The 19,876-nt window shown below is 49.2% G+C and overlaps 1 protein-coding gene across 2 annotated transcripts in view; it reads left to right on the top strand.

Annotated features, from left to right (window-relative positions):
* cep89 (centrosomal protein 89) overlaps nt 1-19,876 on the top strand; it is a 266,004-nt gene that overhangs the window by 66,370 nt on the left and 179,758 nt on the right. For both annotated transcript variants that reach the window (XM_045216077.1, XM_045216076.1), the window contains exons 9-10: nt 3,329-3,529; nt 9,433-9,575. In XM_045216077.1, the coding sequence (XP_045072012.1) occupies nt 3,329-3,529; nt 9,433-9,575 (344 nt within the window). The remainder of the gene's footprint in view (nt 1-3,328; nt 3,530-9,432; nt 9,576-19,876) is intronic.

Genomic DNA, 19,876 nt, shown 5'->3' with positions numbered 1-19,876 from the left:
CACAGTAATCATTAGGCTCAGAGTCAGGACACAGTAATCATTAGGCTCAGAGTCAGGACACAGTAATCATTAGGCTCAGAGTCATTACACAGTAATCATTAGGCTCAGTCAGAGTCAGGACACAGTAATCATTAGGCTCAGTCAGAGTCAGGACACAGTAATCATTAGGCTCAGTCAGAGTCAGGACACAGTAATCATTAGGCTCAGTCAGAGTCAGGACACAGTAATCATTAGGCTCAGTCAGAGTCAGGACACAGTAATCATTAGGCTCAGTCAGAGTCAGGACACAGTAATCATTAGGCTCAGAGTCAGGACACAGTAATCATTAGGCTCAGTCAGAGTCAGGACACAGTAATCATTAGGCTCAGTCAGAGTCAGGACACAGTAATCATTAGGCTCAGTCAGAGTCAGGACACAGTAATCATTAGGCTCAGAGTCAGGACACAGTAATCATTAGGCTCAGTCAGAGTCAGGACACAGTAATCATTAGGCTCAGTCAGAGTCAGGACACAGTAATCATTAGGCTCAGTCAGAGTCAGGACACAGTAATCATTAGGCTCAGTCAGAGTCAGGACACAGTAATCATTAGGCTCAGTCAGAGTCAGGACACAGTAATCATTAGGCTCAGAGTCAGGACACAGTAATCATTAGGCTCAGAGTCAGGACACAGTAATCATTAGGCTCAGAGTCAGGACACAGTAATCATTAGGCTCAGTCAGAGTCAGGACACAGTAATCATTAGGCTCAGTCAGAGTCAGGACACAGTAATCATTAGGCTCAGAGTCAGGACACAGTAATCATTAGGCTCAGTCAGAGTCAGGACACAGTAATCATTAGGCTCAGTCAGAGTCAGGACACAGTAATCATTAGGCTCAGTCAGAGTCAGGACACAGTAATCATTAGGCTCAGTCAGAGTCAGGACACAGTAATCATTAGGCTCAGTCAGAGTCAGGACACAGTAATCATTAGGCTCAGTCAGAGTCAGGACACAGTAATCATTAGGCTCAGAGTCAGGACACAGTAATCATTAGTCTCAGAGTCAGGACACAGTAATCATTAGGCTCAGAGTCAGGACACAGTAATCATTAGGCTCAGAGTCAGGACACAGTAATCATTAGGCTCAGTCAGAGTCAGGACACAGTAATCATTAGGCTCAGAGTCAGGACACAGTAATCATTAGGCTCAGTCAGAGTCAGGACACAGTAATCATTAGGCTCAGAGTCAGGACACAGTAATCATTAGGCTCAGAGTCAGGACACAGTAATCATTAGGCTCAGAGTCAGGACACAGTAATCATTAGGCTCAGAGTCAGGACACAGTAATCATTAGGCTCAGTCAGAGTCAGGACACAGTAATCATTAGGCTCAGTCAGAGTCAGGACACAGTAATCATTAGGCTCAGTCAGAGTCAGGACACAGTAATCATTAGGCTCAGTCAGAGTCAGGACACAGTAATCATTAGGCTCAGTCAGAGTCAGGACACAGTAATCATTAGGCTCAGAGTCAGGACACAGTAATCATTAGTCTCAGAGTCAGGACACAGTAATCATTAGGCTCAGAGTCAGGACACAGTAATCATTAGGCTCAGAGTCAGGACACAGTAATCATTAGGCTCAGTCAGAGTCAGGACACAGTAATCATTAGGCTCAGTCAGAGTCAGGACACAGTAATCATTAGGCTCAGAGTCAGGACACAGTAATCATTAGGCTCAGTCAGAGTCAGGACACAGTAATCATTAGGCTCAGAGTCAGGACACAGTAATCATTAGGCTCAGAGTCAGGACACAGTAATCATTAGGCTCAGTCAGAGTCAGGACACAGTAATCATTAGGCTCAGAGGCAGGACACAGTAATCATTAGGCTCAGAGTCAGGACACAGTAATCATTAGGCTCAGAGTCAGGACACAGTAATCATTAGGCTCAGTCAGAGTCAGGACACAGTAATCATTAGGATCAGAGTCAGGACACAGTAATCATTAGGCTCAGAGTCAGGACACAGTAATCATTAGGCTCAGAGTCAGGACACAGTAATCATTAGGCTCAGAGTCAGGACACAGTAATCATTAGGCTCAGAGTCAGGACACAGTAATCATTAGGCTCAGAGTCAGGACACAGTAATCATTAGGCTCAGTCAGAGTCAGGACACAGTAATCATTAGGCTCAGTCAGAGTCAGGACACAGTAATCATTAGGATCAGAGTCAGGACACAGTAATCATTAGGCTCAGAGTCAGGACACAGTAATCATTAGGCTCAGAGTCAGGACACAGTAATCATTAGGCTCAGAGTCAGGACACAGTAATCATTAGGCTCAGAGTCAGGACACAGTAATCATTAGGCTCAGAGTCAGGACACAGTAATCATTAGGCTCAGTCAGAGTCAGGACACAGTAATCATTAGGCTCAGAGTCAGGACACAGTAATCATTAGGCTCAGAGTCAGGACACAGAACCAGATATACTGTAGGGGAGGATCTGAAGGCTGTGGTTGCAGTGTTTTAGGGCTGAATTGAAATGCAGAGCTGTGCTGTGGATGAGCATACTAATGTTTCAACAGTGTTTTAGGGCTGAATATTGGGGAATGATCGGTTTCAGACTTCATAGCCAGTAGTGTACAATAACTAACACCATGAGACCTACTTTTAGAAGTGTTTGAGCTAGGCCTGTCCCTCATCTTTTAGAAGTGTGCTAGACAGACCTGTCCTCTCAGTATTATATATCTGTGTTGTCAGACCTGTCCTCTCAGTATTATATATCTGTGTTGTCAGACCTGTCCTCTCGGTATTATATATCTGTGTTGTCAGACCTGTCCTCTCAGTATTATATATCTGTGTTGACAGACATGTCCTCTCAGTATTTATTATTTCATTGACTCTTCAATTTCTTTCTTTTTCCTCTTGTCTGTCTGTCTGTCTCTGTCTGTGTATCTCTGTGTGTCTGTTTGTCTATCTCTGTGTGTGTCTGTGTATCTCTGTCTGTCTGTCTCTGTGTGTCTTTGTATGTCTCTGTCTCTGTGTGTCTGTCTGTCTCTGTCCTCTCTGTGTCTCTGTGTGTCTCTGTCTCTGTGTGTCTCTGTGTGTGTCTGTCTGTCTCTGTCCTCTCTGTGTCTCTGTGTGTCTCTGTCTCTGTGTGTCTCTGTCTCTGTGTGTCTCTGTGTGTGTCTGTCTGTCTCTGTCCTCTCTGTGTCTCTGTGTGTCTCTGTCTCTGTGTGTCTCTGTCTCTGTGTGTCTCTGTGTGTCTCTGTGTGTCTCTGTGTGTCTCTGTGTCTCTATGTGTGTCTCTGTGTGTTGTGCTGTGTTTTTCTGTGCTGTGCCATACACCTTTCCACACCCAGAGGCCAGCGGTGCCTACAGAGAGGTTCTGGACATGCAGAAGGAGATGGTTCGGGCTTTAACAGAGCAGAACCAGGCCCTGGGGGCAGACAGGAGGTTGCTGGAGCAGAGGTGTACAGAACAGAGCCTGCAGCTGCAGAGGAGCTACCAGAGGGTCCAGAGTCTGGAGCAGGAACTCAGCAAGGCCCCTGTCCCTATGGCAGGTGGGTGGATACTGGGGGGGGAGGGGAGAGGACTATGGCAGGTGGGGTGGATACTGGGGGGAGAGGACTATGGCAGGTGGGGTGGATACTGGGGGGAGAGGACTATGGCAGGTGGGGTGGATACTGGGGGGAGAGGTATGAGGACTATGGCAGGTGGGGTGGATACTGGGGGAGAGGGAGAGGACTATGGCAGGTGGGGTGGATACTGGGGGGAGAGGAGAGAGGACTATGGCAGTTGGGGTGGATACTGGGGGAGAGGGGAGAGGACTATGGCAGGTGGGGTGGATACTGGGGGAGAGGGGAGAGGACTATGGCAGGTGGGGGTGGATACTGGGGGAGAGGGGAGAGGACTATGGCAGGTGGGGTGGATACTGGGGGGAGAGGGGAGAGGACTATGGCAGGTGGGGTGGATACTGGGGGAGAGGGGAGAGGACTATGGCAGGTGGGGTGGATACTGGGGGAGAGGACTATGGCAGGTGGGGTGGATACTGGGGGAGAGAGGACTATGGCAGGTGGGGTGGATACTGGGGAGAGAGGGGAGAGGACTATGGCAGGTGGGGTGGATACTGGGGGGAGAGGACTATGGCAGGTGGGGTGGATACTGGGGGGAGAGGACTATGGCAGGTGGGGTGGATACTGGGGGGAGAGGGGAGAGGACTATGGCAGGTGGGGTGGATACTGGGGAGAGAGGGGAGAGGACTATGGCAGGTGGGGTGGATACTGGGGAGAGAGGGGAGAGGACTATGGCAGGTGGGGTGGATACTGGGGGGAGAGGACTATGGCAGGTGGGGTGGATACTGGGGGAGAGGGGAGAGGACTATGGCAGGTGGGGTGGATACTGGGGGGAGAGGACTATGGCAGGTGGGGTGGATACTGGGGGAGAGGGGAGAGGACTATGGCAGGTGGGGGTGGATACTGGGGGGAGAGGGGAGAGGACTATGGCAGGTGGGGTGGATACTGGGGGGAGAGGGGAGAGGACTATGGCAGGTGGGGTGGATACTGGGGGGAGAGGGGAGAGGACTATGGCAGGTGGGGGTGGATACTGGGGGGAGAGGACTATGGCAGGTGGGGTGGATACTGGGGGGAGAGGACTATGGCAGGTGGGGGTGGATACTGGGGGAGAGGACTATGGCAGGTGGGGTGGATACTGGGGGAGAGAGGACTATGGCAGGTGGGGGTGGATACTGGGGGAGAGGACTATGGCAGGTGGGGTGGATACTGGGGGGAGAGGACTATGGCAGGTGGGGTGGATACTGGGGGGAGAGGGGAGAGGACTATGGCAGGTGGGGTGGATACTGGGGGGAGAGGGGAGAGGACTATGGCAGTTGGGGTGGATACTGGGGGGAGAGGGGAGAGGACTATGGCAGGTGGGGTGGATACTGGGGGGAGAGGAGCTATGGCAGGTGGGGTGGATACTGGGGGGAGAGGGGAGAGGACTATGGCAGGTGGGGTGGATACTGGGGGAGAGGGGAGAGGACTATGGCAGGTGGGGTGGATACTGGGGGAGAGGGGAGAGGACTATGGCAGGTGGGGTGGATACTGGGGGAGAGGGGAGAGGACTATGGCAGGTGGGGTGGATACTGGGGGGAGAGGGGAGAGGACTATGGCAGGTGGGGTGGATACTGGGGGGAGAGGGGAGAGGACTATGGCAGGTGGGGTGGATACTGGGGGGAGAGGACTATGGCAGGTGGGGTGGATACTGGGGAGAGAGGGGAGAGGACTATGGCAGGTGGGGTGGATACTGGGGGGAGAGGACTATGGCAGGTGGGGTGGATACTGGGGGAGAGGACTACTTGGCAGGTGGGGTGGATACTGGGGGAGAGGGGAGAGGACTATGGCAGGTGGGGTGGATACTGGGGGAGAGGGGAGAGGACTATGGCAGGTGGGGTGGATACTGGGGAGAGGGGAGAGGACTATGGCAGGTGGGGTGGATACTGGGGGAGAGGACTATGGCAGGTGGGGTGGATACTGGGGGAGAGGGGAGAGGACTATGGCAGGTGGGGTGGATACTGGGGGAGAGGACTATGGCAGGTGGGGTGGATACTGGGGAGAGAGGGGAGAGGACTATGGCAGGTGGGGTGGATACTGGGGGGAGAGGACTATGGCAGGTGGGGTGGATACTGGGGAGAGAGGGGAGAGGACTATGGCAGGTGGGGTGGATACTGGGGGAGAGGACTATGGCAGGTGGGGTGGATACTGGGGGAGAGGGGAGAGGACTATGGCAGGTGGGGTGGATACTGGGGGGAGAGGACTATGGCAGGTGGGGTGGATACTGGGGGAGAGGAACTATGGCAGGTGGGGTGGATACTGGGGGAGAGGGGAGAGGACTATGGCAGGTGGGGTGGATACTGGGGGAGAGAGGGAGAGGACTATGGCAGGTGGGGTGGATACTGGGGGGAGAGGACTATGGCAGGTGGGGTGGATACTGGGGAGAGAGGACTATGGCAGGTGGGGTGGATACTGGGGGAGAGGGGGAGAGGACTATGGCAGGTGGGGTGGATACTGGGGGAGAGGGGGAGAGGACTATGGCAGGTGGGGTGGATACTGGGGGAGAGGGGAGAGGACTATGGCAGGTGGGGTGGATACTGGGGGAGAGGAGAGGACTATGGCAGGTGGGGTGGATACTGGGGGAGAGGGGAGAGGACTATGGCAGGTGGGGGTGGATACTGGGGGAGGGGGAGAGGACTATGGCAGGTGGGGTGGATACTGGGGTGAGAGGACTATGGCAGGTGGGGTGGATACTGGGGGAGAGGGGAGAGGACTATGGCAGGTGGGGTGGATACTGGGGGGAGAGGACTATGGCAGGTGGGGTGGATACTGGGGGAGAGGGGAGAGGTCTATGGCAGGTGGGGTGGATACTGGGGGAGAGGACTATGGCAGGTGGGGTGGATACTGGGGGAGAGGACTATGGCAGGTGGGGTGGATACTGGGGGAGAGGACTATGGCAGGTGGGGTGGATACTGGGGGAGAGGGGAGAGGACTATGGCAGGTGGGGTGGATACTGGGGGAGAGGGAGAGGACTATGGCAGGTGGGGTGGATACTGGGGGAGAGGACTATGGCAGGTGGGGTGGATACTGGGGGGAGAGGACTATGGCAGGTGGGGTGGATACTGGGGGGAGAGGACTATGGCAGGTGGGGTGGATACTGGGGGGAGAGGACTATGGCAGGTGGGGTGGATACTGGGGAGAGAGGGGAGAGGACTATGGCAGGTGGGGTGGATACTGGGGGGAGAGGACTATGGCAGGTGGGGTGGATACTGGGGGAGAGGGAGAGGACTATGGCAGGTGGGGTGGATACTGGGGAGAGAGGGGAGAGGACTATGGCAGGTGGGGTGGATACTGGGGGAGAGGACTATGGCAGGTGGGGTGGATACTGGGGGAGATGGGAGAGGACTATGGCAGGTGGGGTGGATACTGGGGGAGAGGACTATGGCAGGTGGGGTGGATACTGGGGGAGAGGGGAGAGGACTATGGCAGGTGGGGTGGATACTGGGGGAGAGGGGAGAGGACTATGGCAGGTGGGGTGGATACTGGGGGGAGAGGGGAGAGGACTATGGCAGGTGGGGTGGATACTGGGGGAGAGGGAGAGGACTATGGCAGTTGGGGGTGGATACTGGGGGAGAGGGAGAGGACTATGGCAGGTGGGGTGGATACTGGGGGAGAGGACTATGGCAGGTGGGGTGGATACTGGGGGAGAGGGGAGAGGACTATGGCAGGTGGGGTGGATACTGGGGGGAGAGGACTATGGCAGGTGGGGTGGATACTGGGGGGAGAGGGAGAGGACTATGGCAGGTGGGGTGGATACTGGGGAGAGGGGGAGAGGACTATGGCAGGTGGGGTGGATACTGGGGGAGAGGGGAGAGGACTATGGCAGGTGGGGTGGATACTGGGGGGGAGAGGACTATGGCAGGTGGGGTGGATACTGGGGAGAGAGGGGAGAGGACTATGGCAGGTGGGGGTGGATACTGGGGGAGAGGGGAGAGGACTATGGCAGGTGGGGTGGATACTGGGGGGAGAGCACTATGGCAGGTGGGGTGGATACTGGGGAGAGAGGGAGAGGACTATGGCAGGTGGGGTGGATACTGGGGGGAGAGGACTATGGCAGGTGGGGTGGATACTGGGGAGAGAGGGAGAGGACTATGGCAGGTGGGATGGATACTGGGGGGAGAGGACTATGGCAGGTGGGGTGGATACTGGGGGAGAGGGGAGAGGACTATGGCAGGTGGGGTGGATACTGGGGAGAGAGGGGAGAGGACTATGGCAGGTGGGGTGGATACTGGGGGAGAGGACTATGGCAGGTGGGGTGGATACTGGGGGAGATGGGAGAGGACTATGGCAGGTGGGGTGGATACTGGGGGAGAGGACTATGGCAGGTGGGGTGGATACTGGGGGAGAGGGGAGAGGACTATGGCAGGTGGGGGTGGATACTGGGGGAGAGGGGAGAGGACTATGGCAGGTGGGGTGGATACTGGGGGGAGAGGGGAGAGGACTATGGCAGGTGGGGTGGATACTGGGGGAGAGGGGAGAGGACTATGGCAGTTGGGGTGGATACTGGGGGAGAGGGGAGAGGACTATGGCAGGTGGGGTGGATACTGGGGGAGAGGACTATGGCAGGTGGGGTGGATACTGGGGGAGAGGGGAGAGGACTATGGCAGGTGGGGTGGATACTGGGGGAGAGGACTATGGCAGGTGGGGTGGATACTGGGGGAGAGGGAGAGGACTATGGCAGGTGGGGTGGATACTGGGGAGAGAGGGAGAGGACTATGGCAGGTGGGGTGGATACTGGGGGAGAGGGGAGAGGACTATGGCAGGTGGGGTGGATACTGGGGGGAGAGGACTATGGCAGGTGGGGTGGATACTGGGGGAGAGAGGGGGAGAGGACTATGGCAGGTGGGGTGGATACTGGGGGGAGAGGACTATGGCAGGTGGGGTGGATACTGGGGGGAGAGGGGAGAGGACTATGGCAGGTGGGGTGGATACTGGGGGAGAGGACTATGGCAGGTGGGGTGGATACTGGGGAGAGAGGGGAGAGGACTATGGCAGGTGGGGTGGATACTGGGGGAGAGGACTATGGCAGGTGGGGTGGATACTGGGGGAGAGGGGAGAGGACTATGGCAGGTGGGGTGGATACTGGGGGAGAGGGGAGAGGACTATGGCAGGTGGGGTGGATACTGGGGGAGAGGGGAGAGGACTATGGCAGGTGGGGTGGATACTGGGGGAGAGGACTATGGCAGGTGGGGTGGATACTGGGGGAGAGGACTATGGCAGGTGGGGTGGATACTGGGGGAGAGGGGAGAGGACTATGGCAGGTGGGTGGATACTGGGGGGAGAGGGGAGAGGACTATGGCAGGTGGGGTGGATACTGGGAGAGAGGGGGAGAGGACTATGGCAGGTGGGGTGGATACTGGGGGGAGAGGGAGAGGACTATGGCAGGTGGGGTGGATACTGGGGGAGAGGGAGAGGACTATGGCAGGTGGGGTGGATACTGGGGGGAGAGGGAGAGGACTATGGCAGGTGGGGTGGATACTGGGGAGAGAGGGGAGAGGACTATGGCAGGTGGGGTGGATACTGGGGGGAGAGGACTATGGCAGTTGGGGTGGATACTGGGGGGAGAGGGGAGAGGACTATGGCAGGTGGGGTGGATACGGGGGGGAGAGGGGAGAGGACTATGGCAGGTGGGGTGGAGACAGGGGCCATGATGGACAGGGGATCTACAGCCTGTCTATCGAAGCCAGCTCTCATGGTTTCTCAGTTTGTTATCAACTGGATCTCTGGATCTAACCTGCATAATACGTGTTCTGCATTGTACTGACTGTGTGGACCAGACATTGACTGTAACTCCCCCTGTAGGTGAGCAGGCAGAGCTGCTGTGGACCAGCCATTGACTGTAACTCCCCCTGTAGGTGAGCAGGCAGAGCTGCTGAGTCTGAGGCAGCAAGCCCAGGAGCTGGTGGATGAGAATGACGGCCTGAAGATGACCGTCCATCGCCTCAACGTGGAGCTCAGCCGCTACCAGACACGCTTCAGACCCCTGGGGAAAGAAGAGGTAACTATACCTACCCTAACTATACCTACCCTAACTATACCTACCCTAACTATACCTACCCTAACTCTACCTACCCTAACTATACCTACCCTAACTCTACCTACCCTAACTCTACCTACCCTAACTATACCTACCCTAACTATACCTACCCTAACTCTACCTACCCTAACTATACCTACCAGACACGCTTCAGACCCCGGTGGAAAGAAGAGGTAACTATACCTACCCTAACTATACCTACCCTAACTATACCTACCCTAACTATACCTACCCTAACTATACCTACCCTAACTATACCTACCCTAACTATACCTACCCTAACTATACCTACCCTAACTCTACCTACCCTAACTATACCTCACCAGACACGATTCAGACCCTGGGGAAAGAAGAGGTAACTATACCTACCCTAACTATACCTACCCTAACTATACCTACCCTAACTATACCTACCCTACCTAACTATACCTACCCTAACTCTACCTACCCTAACTATACCTACCCTAACTCTACCTACCCTAACTATACCTACCCTAACTATACCTACCCTAACTCTACCTACCCTAACTCTACCTACCCTAACTATACCTACCCTAACTATACCTACCCTAACTATACCTACCCTAACTCTACCTACCCTAACTCTACCTACCCTAACTATACCTACCCTAACTCTACCTACCCTAACTCTACCTACCCTAACTCTACCTACCCTAACTATACCTACCCTAACTCTACCTACCCTAACTATACCTACCCTAACTATACCTACCCTAACTCTACCTACCCTAACTCTACCTACCCTAACTATACCTACCCTAACTATACCTACCCTAACTCTACCTACCCTAACTATACCTACCCTAACTATACCTACCCTAACTATACCTACCCTAACTCTACCTACCATAACTCTACCTACCCTAACTATACCTACCCTAACTATACCTACCCTAACTATACCTACCCTAACTCTACCTACCCTAACTATACCTACCCTAACTCTACCTACCCTAACTATACCTACCCTAACTATACCTACCAGACACGATTCAGACCCCTGGGGAAAGAAGAGGTAACTATACCTACCCTAACTATACCTACCCTAACTCTACCTACCCTAACTCTACCTACCCTAACTCTACCTACCCTAACTATACCTACCCTAACTATACCTACCCTAACTATATCTACCCTAACTCTACCTACCCTAACTCTACCTACCCTAACTATACCTACCCTAACTCTACCTACCCTAACTATACCTACCCTAACTCTACCTACCCTAACTATACCTACCCTAACTATACCTACCCTAACTATACCTACCCTAACTCTACCTACCCTAACTCTTACCTACCCTAACTATACCTGCCTAACTATACCCAACCCTAACTCTACCTACCCTAACTATACCTACCCTAACTCTACCTACCCTAACTCTACCTACCCTAACTATACCTACCCTAACTCTACCTACCCTAACTATACCTACCCTAACTCTACCTACCCTAACCCTACCTGCCCTAACTCTACCTGCCCTAACTATACCTACCCTAACTCTACCTACCCTAACTATACCTACCCTAACTATACCCTACCCTAACTCTACCTACCCTAACTATACCTACCCTAACTCTACCTACCCTAACTCTACCTACCCTAACTATACCTACCCTAACTATACCTACCCTAACTATACCTACCCTAACTATACCTACCCTAACTCTACCTACCCTAACTATACCTACCCTAACTATACCTACCCTAACTCTACCTACCCTAACTATACCTACCCTAACTATACCTACCCTAACTATACCTACCCTAACTATACCTACCCTAACTATACCTACCCTAACTATACCTACCAGACACACTTCAGACCCCTGGGTAAAGAAGAGGTAACTATACCTACCCTAACTATACCTACCCTAACTATAGCTACCAGACACGATTCAGACCCCTGGGGAAAGAAGAGGTAACTATACCTACCCTAACTATACATACCCTAACTATACCTACCCTAACTATACCTACCCTAACTCTACCTACCCTAACTATACCTACCCTAACTCTACCTACCCTAACTATACCTACCCTAACTCTACCTACCCTAACTATACCTACCCTAACTATACCTACCCTAACTCTACCTACCCTAACTATACCTACCCTAACTATACCTACCCTAACTATACCTACCCTAACTATACCTACCCTAACTATACCTACCCTAACTATACCTACCCTAACTATACCTACCCTAACTATACCTACCCTAACTACACCTACCCTAACTCTACCTACCCTAACTATACCTACCCTAACTATACCTACCCTAACTCTACCTACCCTAACTATACCTACCCTAACTATACCTACCCTAACTATACCTCACCCTAACTACTACCTACCCTAACTATACCTACCCTAACTCTACCTACCCTAACTATACCTACCCCTAACTCTACCTACCCTAACTATACCTACCCTAACTATACCTACCCTAACTCTACCTACCCTAACTATACCTACCCTAACTATACCTACCCTAACTCTACCTACCCTAACTCTACCTACCCTAACTATATCTACCCTAACTATACCTACCCTAACTCTACCTACCCTAACTATACCTACCCTTACGCACCACTGTACTTTGTATACCAGGGTTGGCTGGCCTTCTCTAGTCACTCGTAGGCTCAGTCACTGGTATACTTTTATTTACAAAGCCATTTTGGGTTTACTACCTTTTTATTTGGGCATTTTTATTGTTCAGAAATGTGGTGGGTACTCTCTTCGTTCACTGGACTTTATCCTGCTAACTGTTCCAAATGTCCGAACTGAATTTGGTAAAAGGTATTTTATGTACTCTGCGCCATCGTCTTGGAACACCTTACAAAATAATTTTAAACTGGAAGAACTTGTCCCGATTGGTGTTTTTAAATCTCTGATGAAGGATTTTGAGGCTGATTCCCTGACCTGTCAATGTCTTTAATTTGCTGTTTTTGATATTGTTATACTCTTGTGAATTCATGAATGGTTTTTACTAGATTACTTGTAGTTTTTCATGTTGTCTGTCTGTAATTTTTTGTAATGACTTGGTGCTGCCTATCTTGGCCAGGACGCTCTTGAAAAAGAGATTTTAATCTCAATGAGCCCTTCCTGGTTAAATAAAGGTTAAATAAAATAAATAAAAATATAGCTACCAGACACGATTCAGACCCCTGGGGAAAGAAGAGGTAACTCTACCTACCCTAACTATACCTACCCTAACTATACCTACCCTAACTATACCTACCCTAACTATACCTACCCTAACTATACCTACCCTAACTATACCTACCAGACACACTTCAGACCCCTGGGTAAAGAAGAGGTAACTATACCTACCCTAACTATACCTACCCTAACTATAGCTACCAGACACGATTCAGACCCCTGGGGAAAGAAGAGGTAACTATACCTACCCTAACTATACCTACCCTAACTATACCTACCCTAACTATACCTACCCTAACTCTACCTACCCTAACTATACCTACCCTAACTCTACCTACCCTAACTCTACCTACCCTAACTATACCTACCCTAACTATACCTACCCTAACTCTACCTACCCTAACTATACCTACCAGACACGCTTCAGACCCCGGTGGAAAGAAGAGGTAACTATACCTACCCTAACTATACCTACCCTAACTATACCTACCCTAACTATACCTACCCTAACTATACCTACCCTAACTATACCTACCCTAACTATACCTACCCTAACTCTACCTACCCTAACTATACCTACCAGACACGATTCAGACCCCTGGGGAAAGAAGAGGTAACTATACCTACCCTAACTATACCTACCCTAACTATACCTACCCTAACTATACCTACCCTAACTATACCTACCCTAACTATACCTACCCTAACTCTACCTACCCTAACTATACCTACCCTAACTCTACCTACCCTAACTATACCTACCCTAACTATACCTACCCTAACTCTACCTACCCTAACTCTACCTACCCTAACTATACCTACCCTAACTATACCTACCCTAACTATACCTACCCTAACTCTACCTACCCTAACTCTACCTACCCTAACTATGCCTACCCCTAACTCTACCTGCCCTAACTCTACCTACCCTAACTCTACCTACCCTAACTATACCTACCCTAACTCTACCTCCCCTAACTATACCTACCCTAACTATACCTACCCTAACTCTACCTACCCTAACTCTACCTACCCTAACTATACCTACCCTAACTATACCTACCCTAACTCTACCTACCCTAACTATACCTACCCTAACTATACCTACCCTAACTATACCTACCCTAACTCTACCTACCATAACTCTACCTACCCTAACTATACCTACCCTAACTATACCTACCCTAACTATACCTACCTAACTCTACCTACCCAACTATACCTACCCTAACTCTACCTACCCTAACTATACCTACCCTAACTATACCTACCAGACACGATTCAGACCCCTGGGGAAAGAAGAGGTAACTATACCCTACCCTAACTATACCTACCCTAACTCTACCTACCCTAACTCTACCTACCCTAACTCTACCTACCCTAACTATACCTACCCCAACTATACCTGCCCTAACTATATCTACCCTAACTCTGCCTACCCTAACTCTACCTACCTCAACTATACCTACCCTAACTCTACCTACCCTAACTATACCTACCCTAACTCTACCTACCTAACTATACCTGCCCTAACTATACCTACCCTAACTATACCTACCCTAACTCTACCTGCCCTAACTCTACCTACCCTAACTATACCCATACCCTAACTATACCCTACCCTAACTCTACCTACCCTAACTATACCTACCCTAACTCTACCTACCCTAACTCTACCTACCCTAACTATACCTACCCTAACTCTACCTACCCTAACTATACCTACCCTAACTCTACCTACCCTAACTCTACCTACCCTAACTTTACCTACCCTAACTATACCTACCCTAACTCTACCTACCCTAACTATACCTACCCTAACTATACCTACCCTAACTCTACCTACCCTAACTATACCTACCCTAACTCCTACCTACCCTAACTATACCTCCCCTAACTATACCTACCTAACTATACCTGCCCTAACTCTACCTACCCTAACTATACCTACCCTAACTCTACCTGCCCTAACTATACCTACCCTAACTATACCTACCCTAACTCTGCACCTACCCTAACTATACCTACCCTAACTATACCTACCCTAACTATACCTACCCTAACTATACCTACCCTAACTATACCTACCAGACACACTTCAGACCCCTGGGTAAAGAAGAGGTAACTATACCTACCCTAACTATACCTACCCTAACTATAGCTACCAGACACGATTCAGACCCCTGGGGAAAGAAGAGGTAACTATACCTACCCTAACTATACATACCCTAACTATACCTACCCTAACTATACCTACCCTAACTCTACCTACCCTAACTATACCTACCCTAACTCTACCTACCCTAACTATACCTACCCTAACTCTACCTACCCTAACTATACCTACCCTAACTATACCTACCCTAACTCTACCTACCCTAACTATACCTACCCTAACTATACCTACCCTAACTCTACCCTACCCTAACTATACCTACCCTAACTCTACCTACCCTAACTATACCTACCCTAACTATACCTACCCTAACTATACCTACCCTAACTATACCTACCCTAACTACACCTACCCTAACTCTACCTACCCTAACTATACCTACCCTAACTATACCTACCCTAACTCTACCTACCCTAACTATACCTACCCTAACTATACCTACCCTAACTATACCTACCCTAACTATACCTACCCTAACTCTACCTACCCTAACTATACCTACCCTAACTCTACCTACCCTAACTATACCTACCCTAACTATACCTACCCTAACTCTACCTACCCTAACTATACCTACCCTAACTATACCTACCCTAACTCTACCTACCCTAACTCTACCTACCCTAACTATATCTACCCTAACTATACCTACCCTAACTCTACCTACCCTAACTATACCTACCCTTACGCACCACTGTACTTTGTATACCAGGGTTGGCTGGCCTTCTCTAGTCACTCGTAGGCTCAGTCACTGGTATACTTTTATTTACAAAGCCATTTTGGGTTTACTACCTTTTTATTTGGGCATTTTTATTGTTCAGAAATGTGGTGGGTACTCTCTTCGTTCACTGGACTTTATCCTGCTAACTGTTCCAAATGTCCGAACTGAATTTGGTAAAAGGTATTTTATGTACTCTGCGCCATCGTCTTGGAACACCTTACAAAATAATTTTAAACTGGAAGAACTTGTCCCGATTGGTGTTTTTAAATCTCTGATGAAGGATTTTGAGGCTGATTCCCTGACCTGTCAATGTCTTTAATTTGCTGTTTTTGATATTGTTATACTCTTGTGAATTCATGAATGGTTTTTACTAGATTACTTGTAGTTTTTCATGTTGTCTGTCTGTAATTTTTGTAATGACTTGGTGCCGTTTATCTTGGCCAGGACGCTCTTGAAAAAGAGATTTTAATCTCAATGAGCCCTTCCTGGTTAAATAAAGGTTAAATAAAATAAATAAAAATATAGCTACCAGACACGATTCAGACCCCTGGGGAAAGAAGAGGTAACTCTACCTACCCTAACTATACCTACCCTAACTATACCTACCCTAACTATACCTACCCTAACTATACCTACCCTAACTATACCTACCCTAACTATACCTACCAGACACACTTCAGACCCCTGGGTAAAGAAGAGGTAACTATACCTACCCTAACTATACCTACCCTAACTATAGCTACCAGACACGATTCAGACCCCTGGGGAAAGAAGAGGTAACTATACCTACCCTAACTATACCTACCCTAACTATACCTACCCTAACTATACCTACCCTAACTCTACCTACCCTAACTATACCTACCCTAACTCTACCTACCCTAACTCTACCTACCCTAACTCTACCTACCCTAACTATACCTACCCTAGCTCTACCTACCCTAACTATACCTACCCTAACTATACCTACCCCTAACTCTACCTACCCTAACTATACCTACCCTAACTCTACCTACCCTAACTATACCTACCCTAACTCTACCTACCCTAACTATACCTACCCTAACTATACCTACCCTAACTCTACCTACCCTAACTATACCTACCCTAACTATACCTACCCTAACTCTACCTACCCTAACTATACCTACCAGACACGATTCAGACCCCTGGGGAAAGAAGAGGTAACTCTACCTACCCTAACTATACCTACCCTAACTATACCTACCCTAACTCTACCTACCCTAACTATACCTACCCTAACTATACCTACCTAACTATACCCTACCTAACTATACCTACCCTAACTATACCTACCCTAACTATACCTACCCTAACTATACCTACCAGACACACTTCAGACCCCTGGGTAAAGAAGAGGTAACTATACCTACCCTAACTATACCTACCCTAACTATAGCTACCAGACACGATTCAGACCCCTGGGGAAAGAAGAGGTAACTATACCTACCCTAACTATACATACCCTAACTATACCTACCCTAACTATACCTACCCTAACTCTACCTACCCTAACTATACCTCCCCTAACTCTACCTACCCTAACTATACCTACCCTAACTCTACCTACCCTAACTATACCTACCCTAACTATACCTACCCTAACTCTACCTACCCTAACTATACCTACCCTAACTATACCTACCCTAACTCTACCTACCCTAACTATAGCTACCAGACACGATTCAGACCCCTGGGGAAAGAAGAGGTAACTCTACCTACCCTAACTCTACCTACCCTAACTATACCTACCCTAACTATACCTACCCTAACTATACCTACCAGACACACTTCAGACCCCTGGGTAAAGAAGAGGTAACTATACCTACCCTAACTATACCTACCCTAACTATAGCTACCAGACACGATTCAGACCCCTGGGGAAAGAAGAGGTAACTATACCTACCCTAACTATACCTACCCTAACTATACCTACCCTAACTATACCTACCCTAACTATACCTACCCTAACTATACCTACCCTAACTATACCTACCCTAACTCTACCTACCCTAACTCTACCTACCCTAACTCTACCTACCCTAACTATACCTACCCTAACTATACCTACCAGACACGATTCAGACCCCTGGGTAAAGAAGAGGTAACTATACCTACCCTAACTATACCTACCCTAACTATACCTACCCTAACTATAGCTACCAGACACGATTCAGACCCTTGGGGAAAGAAGAGGTAACTATACCTACCCTAACTATACCTACCCTAACTATACCTACCCTAACTATACCTACCCTAACTATACCTACCCTAACTATACCTACCCTAACTCTACCTACCCTAACTATACCTACCCTAACTCTACCTACCCTAACTCTACCTACCCTAACTTTACCTACCCTAACTATACCTACCCTAACTCTACCTACCCTAACTCTACCTACCCTAACTATAGCTACCAGACACGATTCAGACCCCTGGGGAAAGAAGAGGTAACTCTACCTACCCTAACTATACCTACCCTAACTATACCTACCCTAACTATACCTACCCTAACTCTACCTACCCTAACTCTACCTACCCTAACTTTACCTACCCTAACTATACCTACCCTAACTCTACCTACCCTAACTATACCTACCCTAACTATACCTACCCTAACTCTACCTACCCTAACTATCCCTACCCTAACTCTACCTACCCTAACTATACCTACCCTAACTCTACCTACCCTAACTATACCTACCCTAACTATATCTACCCTAACTCTACCTACCCTAACTATACCTACCCTAACTATACCTACCCTAACTCTACCTACCCTAACTATAGCTACCAGACACGATTCAGACCCCTGGGGAAAGAAGAGGTAACTCTACCTACCCTAACTATACCTACCCTAACTATACCTACCCTAACTATACCTACCCTAACTATACCTACCCTAACTATACCTACCCTAACTATACCTACCAGACACACTTCAGACCCCTGGGTAAAGAAGAGGTAACTATACCTACCCTAACTATACCTACCCTAACTTTACCTACCCTAACTATACCTACCCTAACTCTACCTACCCTAACTATACCTACCCTAACTATACCTACCCTAACTCTACCTACCCTAACTATCCCTACCCTAACTCTACCTACCCTAACTATACCTACCCTAACTCTACCTACCCTAACTATACCCTACCCTAACTATATCTACCTAACTCTACCTACCCTAACTATACCTACCCTAACTATACCTACCCTAACTCTACCTACCCTAACTATAGCTACCAGACACGATTCAGACCCCTGGGGAAAGAAGAGGTAACTCTACCTACCCTAACTATACCTACCCTAACTATACCTACCCTAACTATACCTACCCTAACTATACCTACCCTAACTATACCTACCCTAACTATACCTACCAGACACTTCCCCTTAACTATACCTACCCTAACTATACCTACCCTAACTATACCTACCCTAACTATACCTACCCTAACTCTACCTACCCTAACTATACCTACCCTAACTCTACCTACCTAACTCATACCTACCCTAACTATACCTACCCTAACTCTACCTACCCTAACTATACCTACCCTAACTATACCTACCCTAACTCTACCTACCCTAACTATAGCTACCAGACACGATTCAGACCCCTGGGGAAAGAAGAGGTAACTCTACCTACCCTAACTATACCTACCCTAACTATACCTACCCTAACTATACCTACCCTAACTATACCTACCCTAACTATACCTACCAGACACACTTCAGACCCCTGGGTAAAGAAGAGGTAACTATACCTACCCTAACTATACCTACCCTAACTATAGCTACCAGACACGATTCAGACCCCTGGGGAAAGAAGAGGTAACTATACCTACCCTAACTATACCTACCCTAACTATACCTACCCTAACTATACCTACCCTAACTCTACCTACCCTAACTCTACCTACCCTAACTCAACCTACCCTAACTCTACCTACCCTAACTCTACCTACCCTAACTATACCTACCAGACACGATTCAGACCCCTGGGGGGTAACTATACCTACCCTAACTATACCTACCCTAACTATACCTACCCTAACTATACCTACCCTAACTCTACCTACCCTAACTATACCTACCCTAACTATACCTACCCTAACTCTACCTACCCTAACTATACCTACCCTAACTC

Source organism: Coregonus clupeaformis, unplaced genomic scaffold, assembly GCF_020615455.1.
Source record: "Coregonus clupeaformis isolate EN_2021a unplaced genomic scaffold, ASM2061545v1 scaf0599, whole genome shotgun sequence".
Taxonomy (NCBI): Eukaryota; Metazoa; Chordata; class Actinopteri; order Salmoniformes; family Salmonidae; genus Coregonus; species Coregonus clupeaformis.
Note: the sequence above shows the minus strand (reverse complement) of the source record. Positions and strands in the feature narration are given on the sequence as shown.